General features: G+C 47.4%; 1 protein-coding gene across 5 annotated transcripts in view; it reads right to left on the minus strand.

Moving 5' to 3' along the window:
* Prestin (solute carrier family 26 member prestin) overlaps positions 1 to 16,532 on the minus strand; it is a 305,226-nt gene that overhangs the window by 145,613 nt on the left and 143,081 nt on the right. The window contains exon 1 of one of the 5 annotated variants that reach the window (XM_077683517.1): positions 361 to 873. The exons of the other annotated variants lie outside the window; for them this stretch is intronic. Coding sequence (XP_077539643.1) covers positions 361 to 400 — 40 coding nt within the window. The 5' untranslated portion in view covers positions 401 to 873. Of the gene's footprint in view, positions 1 to 360; positions 874 to 16,532 lie in introns of those variants that run through there. 5 annotated transcript variants of the gene reach the window in all.

The following is a 16,532-nucleotide window of genomic DNA, read 5'->3' on the forward strand; positions in this document are numbered from 1 at the left end:
AATTAATCAACCAAGTGGGTAACAAGTAACGCTTTCTCCATCCGAGGTTTGCGACGGAATCCGACAGAGGTCAAACAGGATCGTGGCAGAGCGAGGAGAGGATAGCCAAACAGTTCCCGCTGTTCAATCTGAAGATTATCAGCAAAGCAATCCGAGCGCTCTTTCGCAGATGAAGTTGGTTTGAGGCGAGCAATGAAACGCGCTAATAATAATAAAAAAATCCTCAATGAAGCAGTTCACGCGAGAAGCCCATAAACGCCAACGCGCGTGAGAGGCGCGATGTAATTGCGCGCGTTTCGAGGGGCGAAAGTCCGCGCAGCGTAGTACGGGCATGACTTTGCGCTGTTGCAGTGCACTTACTCTGGGGCGCGGCCTCGGCTTGTCGCGTGTCTGGAGGCATGCCAGTCGGTTCGATGGCCCGCGCTGGCGGTCGAACGTCGTCCTGTCGGGGGCTCCCGATTGCTGCCAGAACGAAGCCACCAGCTACCGCTTCCGATGACCGCGGTCAGAACTCACGCGGGCACAAACAAAACGGCAAACACCAAGCACTGCTCCGAATGCTTCGAAATCACGTCTTCAGCGACGCTCCGCGACTAGTCGGACGTGCATGGCTGCATTGAACCGAGGCGTTGGACAAGAACAACGTCGAAGTGGACAGGTCGCGGGAACGTCGTCGCTTCGCCGAGCCTCGAACGGGACGACCGGGTCCCAGAGAATCGCACCACCCGCTTGGCAGAAATAACGGAAGCCACGGCTCGGGTCACACGAACCGGTGGGAAGTCCGCGAATGGCTGTCCGAATCGGCACGTGCTGGACGACTCTGGGGGCCCCAGCGTGGTGGTGAGAGACGCGTACGTGCGATGCACCGCGAGCGGTCTCCAGGTTTCGCTTCTGGCGTTCCGGGGAGAGGGGGAGCGCGCCGGGGGAAACGCGCGCGCGGAGGCACGCCGCCGCATCAGCCGGCGCCCTGAGCGGCGACGTCATCATTAAACGGCATCCAGGCGGGGGGAGCGGCAGGCAGGCGCCGCCGGTCACTGTCAACCGCGAGGAGGGACGCGCAGGGAGGAGAGCCGCCTCCTACTACGGGACGACGTTAGGCGCTGTTGTGTTCTTCGAGGGGAGAGACTTCCGGTGGGCAGTCGACGCCAACAGCCGGTTTGCGGACACATTGTATGATTAGGCTTCATCATCGATTACCCCTAACAGCCGAGTAGTCGCCTAGGAGAAGGGGCAAGTCTGTTTCCGCCGGCCAAGCAAGGACCGACATGTAGCAGCCCAACTACGCCTAACAAGAGCAGACCATGAGAAAATTGGGCGCCTGTGTTACCTGTGCGCTTTGGAGAGTCCAAGGCGCCGCTAATGGGTTATAATGGAGATGGAGCGATTTTTTGCAAAGCCTCTGAGCTGTCCACAGACGCGCAAACCGCGGGAAAAACGATTAGAGCAGCGTTTGTACAGTGGAACGGGTGTACAGTTGTGTTTGAACGAAAATAGTATCCGCGGAACTAAAGCAGCAGAGAGGGGGTAAATAGAGGGGAAAAGGATGCCACGGCGTCGGATGACTGCATTGCTTGGAAGCGATGCCTCGGACGTCAGGCGGGCGCGAACGCTTTGCTCTTGCCCGAAGGAAATCGCCCGCACTGCGTGGCATGTCTAACCGGAGTTCGGTGTAAAGGCTGCAAGCACTGATAGTAAGTGGAGCTCTGATTGCCTACACAGGGGGTAAGGTGAAGAAGGCAGGGGAGCCGATAAAAGGGCAAGGAAAACAATGGAGAGGTCGGATGCTTGAACGATACAGAGACCGGAAACGACTCCAAGCAAATCATTCCAAACAAACATTCAAACAAACATTCCGCGAGGCATTCCAGGTAGGCTGCTATCACGGTAAATGAATTCGTACAATAACATGTGTAAATTTCCGATGGAAATGAAAACTAGCATATTTCTAGAGATTTCCCGTAAACGTTAAAGCGCCGATAATACTTGCCTTTGTCGCTGTCGCGACGACATCCCGCTGCATGGTTTGCGATACGGTAAGACCCGACCGTTAACCTTAATAAAAATAACGCTATCTTATTTCAGGGTCGGCATGGAGTGCTTTGCCGCATTCGCCCCAGTTAATATTTGGGATAAAGGTTCTCCCATTGTGTTAAACGGCGCCTGTGGACATAACGCCCTGTGACAGCGTGAGTGACGTCACGATCGGGTGACTGGAGGAAAAACGCCCGCCTGGATGCACTTCTAGAAAGATGCGTACAGGTCATGCGCAAAACGACGGACATGTTCTCACCCGCGCTTATGTCGATGTCTCTTGGCGAAGGCAAGAAGCAAGTTGGTGTGAATTGATACGACGACGCGTTCAGCTATTCAATAAACTGCACTCGTTTACGCAAAAAAATCCTGAAAACAAAAATACAGGCACCAATACAAAATTACCACAGTTCCTTATTTGCGTGACGATTCGTGACGTCACAGATGACGTCAGTGTCACGTGCCGAGATCGTCTATCGTCGTGTCACCGGGTCACAAAAGAACGAGCAATCCACCCAACCAGTTTTGGTATGCAGCAGTTGAAACGTTATGCATGATCATCATCCCTGCACCGATGAGCTCATCCTCACCGGTGCCCGAATTCCCGTGACCAGCTCCAGCTCAAGCTGCTTCGTCTTTCGGCGTCCTCGATTACCAGCCCCGGATGGTCCGCGGACTGCTCGAGCTGCGGTCCAGCGCTCGATTTTCCCATGTATTCCTAAAGGACTTCCAGTCCGAAGGCAGTCCTCGGACTGCCCGCAGACCGTCCAGGAGTGGTAAATCGAGGATTCCCTTTCTCGCCTCGCCATATTGTAAATAGAACCACCCCTGTGCCACCGGCACGTCGCGGCCCTTGGTCTCGCCTCTTATTTTACAGCAGTTGGTAAGGCAAGGTTGGTGAGCTGGTTCCACTTCACAAGTCCGGAAATAAGCACTCACCATCAAATTATCGCCCAATATCATTAACTAGTGTTCGCTGCAAATGAATAAAACATGTCATATCTTCTCAGCTCGGTAATTTTCTTGAGTCCCGTCTTTCTTCCAGCCTATGCAACACGGGTTTAGAAAACTATACTCAAGCGAAACACAACTACTAATGCTAACTGACGTTGTTCATTCTGTTCTTAATCGTGGTTCTGAAGCAGACTGTATACTTAAATTTTTGTTAAGCAGTCGATGAAGTACCGCCCGACTTGCTTCTTTTCGAACTTGGTTCTTTTTCATTTAACATTGACCCGAATGTGCTTACATAGATGAAATCTTTCTTAACCGATCGCTCACAATTTGTTTGTGCCAATGGCTATACCTTTTCTTCAATTCCAGTAATTATGGCATGCCCCAAGGGTCAGTGCTTGGTGCCTTCCTCTTTTGATTTGTATCAATGATTTGCCAACCAACTTATCATCCAGTGTAAAACTTTCTGCCGATGATTTTGCTGTTTATCGAGAAATTAAAAATGCTAATGACACCGTGTTACTCCAAGCAGGTCTGAACGCGATTTTGGAGTGGTGCTCTATATGGAAAATGACACTCAACACTAACAAATGTCAACTCATGAACTTCTCACGTCGCAATATTACAGACCACTTTTTCTAAACCACTAAAGACACGCTATTGGAAAAAGCAAAATCTTATGTATACCTGGGTGTCTTACGCACTTCCGATCTCTCTTGGAATGGTCACGTTAGCCTTGTAATCGCCAGCGCTAACCGCATGCTAGGGTATATTAAAATGAACTTTTATAAGACGTCACCTTCGGTTGAAATTATCCTGTATAAGTCGTTAATTCGCAGTAAGCTTGAGTATGCGGTTTTGATATGCGACCCCCGAACTAAATCACTAACAAATGCTATTGAAGCTGTTCAGAATCGCGCAGATCGATTTATTCTCTCTAACTACGATCTTCAGCTAGTGTTAAACTTATTAAGCAAACTTTATAATTGATGGCCATTAAGCTACGCAGAAAAAAAATCACGCTTAAGTTTGTTCTTTAAAATATATAACATGAATTCATATTTAAGGAAAGCATTGCTCACCCCGGCACACTACGTTTCATCGCGCAAGGATCATCGCCCCAAAGTGCGCAGGCCTTTTTGTCTTAGTGCTTCTTACTTACCACCTTTCATTCCAAAGACTTCATCAGAGTGTAACCACCTTCCAGCACCTGTCGTTGATACTAACGATTTAGAAGAATTAAAAAGCCGCTGCGCGCGCAAATTGGAGTATAGGCTGCTGATTAGTTTCCTGCTATGCAGTGTTGTCGTTATGTGAACCTTTATAGTTTTTTGTGCGGTTCGAAGTCACTGACTGTTATATTTTTGGTTATAAAAAGTTGTTCCATTTGCCCCTGCCTTTGTATAGTATTGGATAACGCCACTGTCTTTTTTGCGTTTAATTAATTTCTGTAAAGAATCCTGTTAAACATTGCTCCCTGCTAAAAATGTAGGCTGTACCACTCCCCTCTTCAATGAACTTTGGGACATAAGGGTACAGAAATAAATAAATAAATAAATAAATAAATAAATAAATAAATAAATAAATAAATAAATAAATAAATAAATAAATAAATAAATAAATAAATAAATAAATAAATAAATAAATAAATAAATAAATAAATAAATAAATAAATAAATAAATAAATAAATAAATATTGGTCGTTGCGAACACCAAGCACCGCATGCTCACAACTAGGGATTTCACAAGATTGCGAGAAAGACGGGAATAACAATTTCGTACTATTTTAGAGGCCAGTTTTCAAGAGCAGATACCACACAAAAATAAAACACGGAAGAAAACTATAAAAATGGAATATATGGGTCCAAACAAAAAAATACTATTAATTTTAGGTGTTTATGTGTTGGGGCCAAACTGGTTCATGACGGCTAGTTTGGCGTCCTAGAGGCCTACAGCAGCTATTGGAGGCGCCAGTATATCAACACACCAATGAAGTGTGATGCTGAGTCGTCGTGAATACGTGGTACGAAGTTTTACGCGTTAAGGAGCAATGGAATGCAGCAGACAATGTAAGCAATGTAAGTGGCGCGGGCATTTCGTGCCACGATAAAAGAACTTGAAGAAGTTCATTGTCGTGTACACTACAACCTTGGCCGACATATAGTAGCCAGACCAAAAAAAGCAATTAGAACAGAAGGCGTGTGGCATCAACAGCCCCTATTTCGTTGTTTGCCTTTATCGCATTAGATAGCGTTTTCCGATCCCCTTACCCGAACCGTCCACATTAACTTAAAAGCCCGCGCTCCTCCTTTCGTAAGCAACGCTATCTGCTTACCGCTTGACAGGATGCAAGGAATATGCGGTTACGTCCGAGCGAGTTACCTCAAGACGTAAACAACAGCCACGCGCACTGCAGGGCAATACCTCCAAACCCTGCTAGGCCTAATTACGATGGGCAAAGTAGAACGTCTGGAAATTTCGAAAAGCGGTGGCACTGAAGACAATAGTGAAGGGTTTGTGGGGGCAGCATACGTAGCTGAACACAGAAACAGCCTTCAAACATTTTGAGATTCCCGCAACAGCACTGTCCGCGTTATCACATGGAAGAAAAACATAGTTACCGCACACAACTCCAATTGGAAGAATCCCAGCGTACATTTTAAGTCTCACAACGCACATACGTAGGTGCAACGGTGACCCCTACGGAACCATCGCACTCGTATCATGAGAGTTGAGTACCGAGTCCGCATTGTCCTCGTTACCTGCCGAAGCTGAAATGACTTATCTTAGTAGACCACAGTATCAGTATGAAAATAAGTAAGAAGTTGTGCATCTAGAGAATGGTTTCCGAAATCCGGACCGCGGGTGACACCTTGGAGGACATATATGCAAGAGGGCTGGCAACCGACAGTCGGCGTCTAGACATCCCCGTTAGTTAAGGCCCGTCCCGCGCTTGATAACTGGCAGGCACTACTTCCGCCACTCAGACTAGAGAGCAGAGACGAAGGGCTCCGAGCTGTAGTCGCCCTCCGTTTGGTTTTGTTGCACATGCGTAGGATTCGAGGAAGTGAGGCATTTGCTTCGAAGAAAGTTGTCCGCCTACGTTCATGGCAACAAAACAGAAATCTACACTTCAAGCAGCGTGTTTTTTTAGGCGCGAAGCCCCTTAGGGGCTCGGGCTATTGACGTCTCCTGTCGTCGTCGTCGTCGTAATCGTCGTTCGTCTCATGTAGTCACGGTACTAAAACACCAAAAACTCGTTTACGCCTCGGGCTGGAACGTAACGCGGGCTAAAAAAACCCCGGTGCACTCGTTTACGACTCGCACTAGAGAGCTTCGTGCTTCGAAGACAAGAGATGTTTACAGCAAAGCTGTATACCTGTACCCCCCGACGGTTTGTTTCATCTTAGTTGGCAAAAACGCCAAGGCGCCAATTATACACTTACACACTGCATGCTTCGCCCCTCACCAGGTTTCCCGTTAATGGAGATGGCCCGGGATTTTCTAATTCATAAGCATTTCTGTGCGCACTCAACGAGGAAAGCCGTCTGTCCGTCTGTATGGCTTGATGAGGCATAATTTCGTCGCACAAAAAAAATGGTACGAATAAAAGTCCCCAGAGGCTTCGTATTCTTACACCACACCACTCATACTGTACCCTAAAAAATTCACGCATCCCCGTGAAGTGAAGCATGACGAGTGGGCGAAGCACTGGGGATCGTTCTTACCGTGAATCAGCCGTGGCATTGCCCACTCGCGCATGTAAATGAGTGACAACGCGTGTGTACAGTATATACAATTCCAATCCAATCCAATCCGATACAGTTCACTTTAATCCAATCCAATCGAATCCAATCCATTTCAATACAATCCAGTCCAATGCTCCTCGTTCGTGCGAAACACTGTGTACACGGACGCCAAGCCCCGGACAAAGCGAGGTCTTAAGGTGCTTCGTACCTAAAATGGCTTTCTAGCCATGAGCGAAGGAGTGAAAACGACTTGAAAGGGTTTCGGCGCATAGCGTTCCGTATGGGTACGTGGGTCTCACGAAGCTATTTAGTAAAAAGCCCAAGGGTCAACATACTTTCAAACCGGGAAGAAATATGTCTTCCCAGCAGAGCATTCGTGTATAGTGGTGACGACGACTTTAATGGGACGACTTACAGGGGAGTGGCCGCCCTCTGAGCAGTAGAGCATGCTCTCATCACTTTCATAACATGCGAGAATAAAACTTTACCTACGTGAAAGCACGTGCAAACGAGGCTATCGTTACGCAGAAAACAATCTGCGGTGTGCCATGGCTCCTATACTCTAATCTACAATTCCTAGCTGAGCCTCCTAACCCCAGCAGGTTTCTTGAACCCCTCCACCACCGAGCTCCCGCCATTATTATGGGCGAAGCACCTTAGGGGCTGGGGCTGTTGGCGTCTCCTGCCGTCGTCGTCATCGTAATCGTCGTCTCATGTAGTCACGGTACTAAAACACCGGGAAACACGTTTACGCCTCGAGCTAGAACGTAACGCGTACTAAAAAACACCGGGACACTCGTTTACGCCTCGCGCTAGAGAGCTTCATGCTTCAAGAATACACTGCATGCTTCACCCCTTTCCAGATTTCACGTTAGTGGAGATGACCCGGGATTTTTTTCTTTAACATTTCTGGCTACTTCTGGATATTCTGAGTGCTTAACGCGGTTCAGATATCTGAAGCGACACCTTTATTCCAATTCTGTACTTGTGGTGACGGCGGTCACTGAAATAGTACTTTTTCTCGACGAAGAAAAGTGCGAAATATGTAAAAAAAAGTGCGAATTACTCGACGAAACACCTAGTTTCGTCGGCCGCAAGGCACCATATTTATGACCGCGCATCTGCTGCGCTGCCTGAAACACTGTTGAGCGTTATGTGCTCTAAAGGGCTGTACTGGCACCCAGCTTGTGCCGGGTGGCGACTTGGGTGCATCTGTTGACCAGGGCGGTTAACACCGTCTGCGAGTTTGTCAGACTGCCCCTTTGTCTCCTCCCACTGTTTTTCATCTTCCCGACGGGTATTGAGAAAGTGTGCAACTTTCTCAATACCCGTCGGCCGTGGCTCCTGGACGCTCCAGAGACACGACCTGCCGGGGATAAACCGCTCAACACGCGGCCGCCACGAGCGCATGCCTGGCGACAGATTTTGAAATGCGCTGAACGGGCTTTTCTGGGAACCTGACGTTCACCATTCGCACGCGCGTTGTCCGACACTTCGGCCTCCTCGCAAGGACGAACGTGCGCGAATAAGAAACACGAAGGTACTCTGCTCCTGCTTGATCAATAGGTGACGTACCCTAGGTTGCATAATGCCTTCTATGACGGCAACTCTCGACCAGCGGCCTTCAGGTTCGGTGTGCTGCTACAGCGAGGAATTAACGCGACTGGTCACGTCGCTGTCAAGACGTGGGGACACTTGGATCTTCGGAGGAGTGACACCTCATTTTAACAGCTGAAGAAGCCGCCATGACGTCTGTCGTTTCATTTAAACACGATTGTCTTCCCTCGGATACCTAACAGTGACGTTCCGTACCGGGAAGAGAAATTCCCATTTCTAGGTAAACAATTCCCAATGTAGCATTTTGCCCTGCAAGTTTCTCTAGAATTCTCTGAAAATTTCCCTGCATTTTTGTTTTGCAGCCGACAGATCTTTATGCGGATTCCTGTTCGGTTTTGGGCTGTTAGCCAGCGCCACCTCTGTCTACATTACACAGCCTTCCTCACGCAGATGCCGTTCAGAAAATTAGTTTCAGCGTGAACAAAATACCACTACATCTGCCGCTTAGCAACACTTGACTATGCATTTCACGTTTTGTACCAAGCAGCATGCTTACTTTTCATGCTAAAGCCCTGAGTCAGAACTATCTGCGTGGAAAAGAACGCGACATGGTTGGGTAATTGAGGTAATTTTGGCTCAGCGCCGGAACTGCGGGCGCCGTCTCTTGTTGGGAGCACGCGGAATAATGCGCAGCCGAAACCCTTTTTTGCATATTGCGCAGGAATACGTGCGAACAGGCTCCGTGAAGCCGCCACCGCTTCACCTTTTACTCGAACTCTCTCACGGAGTACTCCTTCCTCTATGCTCCTTCCTACTTTCTGAACTCGATTTGAAACGATTTGGAATGTCTGTGGCTTGTGCGACCACGACTGCGGATATGTGAACATAAATCCGACGAAGCGTTAGGGAAGTTTTCCAACAAAAACAGAGTAACAAAGGATGCGAGGTCGGGTTTGGTGACATTATTTTTTCTTTCTTCTCCAAGACTCGTAAAATTTCCCGAGTATATTGAAGATTCCCTTTTTCCCTTTCGCCCAAAATGGAACCTGATAATTCCCCGAAAAAAAAAAGCAGAATTCCCCGCACGGAACTTCACTGATACCTAACGCGAAAAGTTTTGCCTGTTTGATTGTAGCTCGATTCAGCCGCCAGGCCCAAAGTTGAAAGAATGCGGCACAACAAGTATATATATGCAAAACAGTTATAAACAATTAGTTATGGTGGCGTGCACCATGCACGTCAACATTGCTCAGCAAAAACAAAACATTAGGCACATTTCAAGCAAAACATAAGTACATAACTGACGGTAGCCGCGTTCTTTTAATAAAAGATTGCGGTAGGATTGGTTTCAATTAATTGAGGCACAAAATGGTGCCACAAACAGGCGAGATAAAAGTAAATACCGAAAACAGAGACGTCGCCCCCTCCAGCTATTTCCACGAACAATGGAAAGGAAAGACCCCAACCGATGATGGGCGCTCGAGCAGTGAGAACGCGGGAAAATTGAATAGAACTGAGTTCGCTTCAATGGGAGGAGGGAAAGGGGAGGAGAGGAGCGTGGAGGGTGCGGGAGACGAGAGAGGCTGTTACGAGGCAGGAGCGGATGGAGACCACATTATCTCGACTACATTTGCAGCAAAGCGAGCGGATACGCGGCCATTGTGCAGCGTAAGTTACACTGGCCGAGGTTGAGCAGTTCGCGTAGACCCTGAAAGGCCGTGCTGCGCAAGCGCGAGGAGCATGGGATCGGATTGGATTGGATTGGATTGAATTGGATTGACTTGGCTTCGCTTGGATTTGGATTGTATTGGATTGGAAATCCAATCCAGTTGGAGAACGGGTGTGTAGAGAATTGGGTCTGTTCATTCGCCGGTCTGCGAATTCCAGAAGAGTGACGTCATAGCCACGACAGATGCACTGGCGCCGGCGAGTGCCCAGCTGTGTGCCTCCGTTGCGCAGTAGCCAAGTCTGACGCTGTGCCGGAGGCGCTTGACAGCCGTTTCGCGTGGCTTCTGGAGAGCCGTGCTGCGCATGCGCGAGGAGCAGTGACTGGAGTGGATTGGATTGGATTGGGCTGGACTGAATTGAATTGGATTAGAAATCATTTTAGCAGCAGTAAGCATGATAATCAGCTAATCCTAAACAACCGGGAAACCTACGAATAACCAGCTGAACCTTAGCTCAGGTTACGTATATCCTGGCATAGCCGAGCTAAGCCACTGCTATTTTTTTTTTTTCACTTAGACTTGTCGGTCATTCTGTGGGATGCCTGCGCGACTGGGGCACCGAGTTTTATGCTTAGGAAAACGAACAGTCAGAGAAGCAGACGCGCGCCATCGACAGTGAGCAGACGAAAATATGTGGGCGTTTGGTGAGCCGGTATTTTTGTCACAACGATGGTTCCTTCAACAAAGTGAAATGCGATTGGGAGCACCGTCCTAGGATCCAGAACAATCGAGGCCGGCCAGGAATGCGGCACAACTAGTAGGAACTTCGCTCTGAGATGAGATGCCCGTGCGCAGCCTGACAGAGGAAAGAAGGCACGCGAAACATCAAGAGAGCAAGTGCATCGACTCAATGCGCTATTTTAAACAAGATAGTCTTTCTTGGGCTACTTAAGCCCAGACATTTTGGTCTGTCTGTATGGCTGTTTGTCTGTCTGTCTGCCTGTGAATCGATTCAGCCAGCCGGCCAAAGTGAAACAAAATCTGCGGAATAGTGTTATTTAGTCACATCCAAAATGTAAACGTCTAATTCCGGTGCAATGTTCATACTTGTCAACATTGTTGAAAAAGACATTGCGCAAATATAAGACAGAAATTAATACATAAGTGATATTTACACGGTTATTTTATAAAAAATTCATAGATGCTTGATTCTTGCGAAATAAAATACTACATCCAATGCGGAAAAAAGGACACCCCTTCGCCTGCTCTCGCCCGCGCCACTATAGCTTCTGGCGGAATTAAAAAAAAATCAAATGGCAACAGCAACGAAAGGTTCCACTAGATAGTTTCCACTTTCTGCTTGGAACGCGCGTGGAGTGGGGCAACGTGGTCCTATTTTCACTTCCGTTTACCGTGATCAAGTGCCCACTAACTTGTGGCTTGAGTACATTATATTCGGCGTGTCCAAGAAGAATACGCGGCGTAAAACGGCACCTCAAATCAATTGGAACCCGCTCGTTATGTAAACACGGGACAATTAGGCCAATAGGCGGGTTCCATTAATGAGTATATAGAAACGCACAGCAGATGCTTGCTGGCGGTTTGTCCAACGTCTCTCTGTTGCTTCGATCTCACGAAGAACTCATTTTACAGACACACAATGCAGTGAAGGACAGCTGCCGTTACAAGAGCGGAGCACCCACGAAGGCGAAGCAGGCTCTTGTAGTCTGCGGTTCGGTGTCACCGTCGCCTGGATCGTTTGCGCGGCTTTTGTTCACGGCGTTCGAAGAGACGTATCGGACACGACGAGAGGCATAAACGCAGCACGTATCAGGCGCTGTCCGACACGAGAGAACAGCGGGGGCCGAGTGGTGGGGTTTCCACTCTTCTCCTGACTTCCCCGTAAAGATAGTACGCAAACGCGTACAGTTAAACCTGGATGTAACGGACCTCTATATAACGAATTGCTGGATTGAACGAAATTTGTCAATTCCCCATTTGCACCCCCATTGAAGCCCATGTGTTTGCGCAATCTGTGTAACGAAACGTTGAAGCGGTTAATCTTGTTGTAACAAAGTCGGGAAGCTGATCAGCCATTGTTTTTTGCACTTCTACTCAAAAAACGGCCGTAGAAATGAAATAGATTGAGCGAATACTAGCAATACCGTAAGGCTCCAGCAGCAACGAAAACGTTTGGAGTCCCCTAAAAAGGAAATTCGTCTTGACGATGACGATGAACGGAGCGGCTAGCGCCATACCGTGCCTAACGTAGCATCCACTTCTAGTTTTGCTTGTGTGGTGTGACACAACTCCAGGCAGCTAGGGTAACAACACTCGACGTTTGTTTTCGCCTGCACTGCAAACTGCCGAGCGTTTCCACGTGTGAGTGTGGTTTTGATTCGAGACGGGTTTTCAGGTGCTAGGCCTGCCTGTCGGCGTGTAGTCGCGCGTCTCCACTGCTATCTATGGTATCGGTTCGTCAGTGATGAGTTGTGCTGTCTTTTCAAGACAAGCGCCGAATGTTAAATGAGCCATGAAGAGAAAATACAACTTCGTTTAATTTGAAAGAACTTGGATTCAGTATCTCACTCAGCTCCATTAAAGCCCCAAAAGACGTTTTTTAACGAAAAAAAAAGCAAGAAATGTTTAAAAACTTTCAAATTTTGCGCCACAGTGACGTGTTATGAGCAAGGATTACGTCATACAAGCCAACAATAAAGCACAATTTTCAGTGCGTTAACTGCACGTTAACATTCAAGTGATGCGGCCAAATGGAACTAGAGGCCCCATTACAGACGTCCAGTCATGCGTCGTCGCGACAGTTCAGTTAAGCAGCCGCCAATCACGCAAACAAGGTTCCGTGACGTCATAGAAAAGTTGCGGAAAATTGCCTAGGGGGTCGCGACTGCTTCAAACGTTTTCTTTAATATCTCCGTTATTTGTTCGAAGATTGCGATGACATTCGTATCATTGTTATCGGGACTAAGCAGTCTTTCCAATAAACCCAACTTGTATTTTGTCTTCATGGCTCCTTTAAATGCCGTCTCCGCCGGCGAGAAAGAAGATTGTAGCCGCCGGGTACAGTATCCCAGCTACCACCCTCTCACCAATTTTGAGTGCGGAAATGAGCATCACGTTCGCGAAGAGACGTCCATTCAGCATACGTTTGATCCTTGAAACCCGTTAAGGCACCGAAAAGTGTCGAAAGGCGAAATTGATATTTAATCTACGTTTGTTAATACGGGGGTATGACGTCACCTTGCTTCTTCTTTGGAGTGCCGTGTAGAGCCTAAGCTTGTGCATAGGCAGCAGGCGCTAGTCATGCAAGTTTTAGCTGCGAAATAACACCAGGAAGGGTGAGTTTAACTTCGCTGGTGTCTAGCATTCCGGCTTCGTTTCTGCTTCAGTTACGCGAGCATAAACTCGAAACCTACGTGTAACGAAAACCTGGAAGTAACAAAAAATTGGGAACTTTTTTCAAGTTAGATGCAGGTTTAACTGTACTTCTGATGATGATAATGAAACTTTGTTACATCCAGGTTTAACTGTACTTCTGATGATGATAATGAAACTTTGTTACATCCAGGTTTAACTATACTTTTGATGATAATAATGAAACTCTATTACATCCAGGTTTAACTGTACTTCTGGTGATGATAATGAAACTTTGTTACATCCAGGTTTAACCGTACTTCTGATGATGATAATGAAACTTTGTTACATCCAGGTTTAACCGTACTTCTGATGATGATAATGAAACTCTGTTACATCCAGGTTTAACTGTAATTCTGATGATGATAATGAAACTCTATTACATCCAGGTTTAACTGTACTTCTGATGATGATAATGAAACTCTATTACATCCAGGTTTAACTGTACTTCTGATGATGATAATGAAACTCTATTACATCCAGGTTTAACTGTACTTCTGATGATGATAATGAAACTTTGTTACATCCAGGTTTAACCGTACTTCTGATGATGATAATGAAACTTTGTTACATCCAGGTTTAACTGTACTTCTGGTGATGATAATGTAACTTTCCTACATCCAGGTTTAGCTGTACTTATGATGATGATAATGATGTGGATGTGAATTTTAATGGCGGAAGGCCGACTGAGCGCAAACAGTACTACAGAAAAGTCATTTCATGAGTGAAATAAAAGAAAAAGAACAGCATTTCAGTACAAACAAATGTGAACTAAAACATGATCGGTATAAAGGGGCAGGTTGTCAAGATGCATGATAAGAAATGAGATTTAAAACACGTACTACTAATTTGATAGTTGGCTCATAATTTCGCAAATTTTTCGAAGCGCGGAACAACAACAAAAAAAGGCCCGCGTATCTGTTCCTTTCGTAGCAAATGTCGACGAAAGACAATAGTCGACTGGCGCCCCTGACCATTAAACGCCTCTCTTCTCTTTCCCGCTCACCTCTCTTGCTGTTCCTCTCCCGTCTCGTTCCTCCCAAGATAACACGCTAGAGTTTTGCTCAAGCCAATTTAAAAGTACCGCGTTCTACTGCTCCAGGCAGGGTGCGTCGATGCCAGCGCTGCCGTACGTACGGCGGAGACGCGCGTGATTCGAGGCACCCTACTGCAATGTTTATAGAACCACGTTCCCTGCTCCACTAGCGCTAGTCCTGTGTGGTCTCTACTTTTGTCCCGTCCTTACCGCGCTACTTAACTTGTTTCACAGTTCGAACCAACTAGCCCACATTTACGCATTGACAAGCATTCCAAGGGGAACATGGAACCTATCTACTGAAACCTTTCGTTACTGTTGCCGTTTGATTTATCGAAATTCTGCCAGGAGCTATAGTGGCGCGGGCAACAGCAGGCGACGATTTTCTGCAGTTGCAGTATTTCATTTGACATCGCAAAAAACCAAGCATCCATGAATTTTTTAATAAAGAAACACTGCAAATATCACTTATGTATTGGTTATCTGCCTCACATTCGCGTAATGTTTTGTTCTTGTTCAACAATGTTGACAGGTATGAAGATTGCCACTAGACTTAGACATTTAGATTTGGCTGTGGGTATATAAGACTGTTGCGCAGATTCAGTTTCACTTTGGCGGGGTGGCTGAACCGAGTCACAGGCAGACAGACAGAAAGACAGACTGACCAAAATTTCTGCGTTTAAGTAGTTCAAGAAAGACGGTTGTCTTCAAAAGAAGCACCAGAAGCATTTCTTCGTTCGAGTTCGAGTTTCCTTGCAGGCCTTCGCAAGTTTAGACCTTTAAATGTGTTCGCACATCTCGTACACACGTCCCGCGATAGAATCACTGCACTGTCCCGTATTTTGCGTATACGGCTGACTTCTGCATTTCAATAAAAAACTTGACACGTTTAGCGGAGCCTTTTCTCAAAACCTTCGAATAGTGGCCCTTTCCTCCGTCTTATATTCAGAGAAGCTATTTGGGAAGAAATACGGCGCTTAACACTGCGTATTCAGCGTGCACAGATTGCAGTTTACACGAGCATTCCCTTGTTCATTCCTTGTTCAAAAGAGCCGAGAAAAAAAAAACAATGGGTAAATAGGAAAAAAAAACAAGCTGTAAATATGAGGGTAACCTAATTATCAAGTCCATAAGAAGTGCCTAACACAGCATTGTAGCAATGAAGGCAATCACCAATCCCACCCCAATTCGCTGGGTGGAGCACGGTCGCACCTGAAGACCCGCTTCACCCGCTGCCGAAGGATGACAGTGGCTCATTTCTCTCTCTCTCTCTCTCTCTCTCTCTCTCTCTCTCTCTCTCTCTCTCTCTCTCTCTCTCTCGTGCATGAGTGCGTCCTCAAAAATTGTAGCACCGATTAGATCGGCTGTGCGATTTTAAAGCCGCATAAAAATATTTGTAGCTATTCTGACATGTTTTTCCTGGGAATTGGCTTTCCTATGCACCTTCGCGAAGGCTGGAAGGCGTACGCGGAGTACACCGTGATATCTGAATGGTTTCAGGGGAGGGAAAGGATGACCTTCAAGGCCGTCTGTGCGACCAGCCTCGTCGCGTCGCCATCCCCCAGACGCCGTGACCCGAGACCCCTGTTTTCTCTGCGCCACGCACCGGGAAAAAGAAACGGCCCGTTTCGTTACACATTGAGAAATCGGAGAGGAGGCGCAAGCGACAACCAGACCTGCGGCGACCGGTTGCTTATGCAAGCGGGCCGGCCTGCGAGGGAAATACGCAGCTCGGACAGAGCGTAGTAAACAAGAGTGCCAAATGGCTGTTTCGTTCTCCCGGACAAATGTTCTCCGGCGCGACCGCCGGTCGAGCCAAAGTCACTCGTGAGGCCAGTTGCTTTGCAGCGCGGTCACGTGCGAGATGTCCAAGTCGCACGTGCCGCGTGCGCTCTGTCTCCTCGACCGGGATGCTGTTTCCGCGGTTTTCCCTCGGCGTGGGCGCGTGCATTCGAGGAAGGCGCGATGTGATTGAGTCTCGCTCGCGCGCTCGAAACGAACTCGCGTGGCAGAGTCGTAAATTGCGACCGCAGAGGAGACAAACACCGTCTTGGCATGACTAAGACGACGCTCGAAATAAATTTTATACACAATATCGACTTCGTC

Source organism: Haemaphysalis longicornis, unplaced genomic scaffold, assembly GCF_048455015.1.
Source record: "Haemaphysalis longicornis isolate Haplotype H1 unplaced genomic scaffold, Haemaphysalis longicornis Haplotype H1 scaffold_9, whole genome shotgun sequence".
Lineage (NCBI taxonomy): Eukaryota > Metazoa > Arthropoda > Arachnida > Ixodida > Ixodidae > Haemaphysalis > Haemaphysalis longicornis.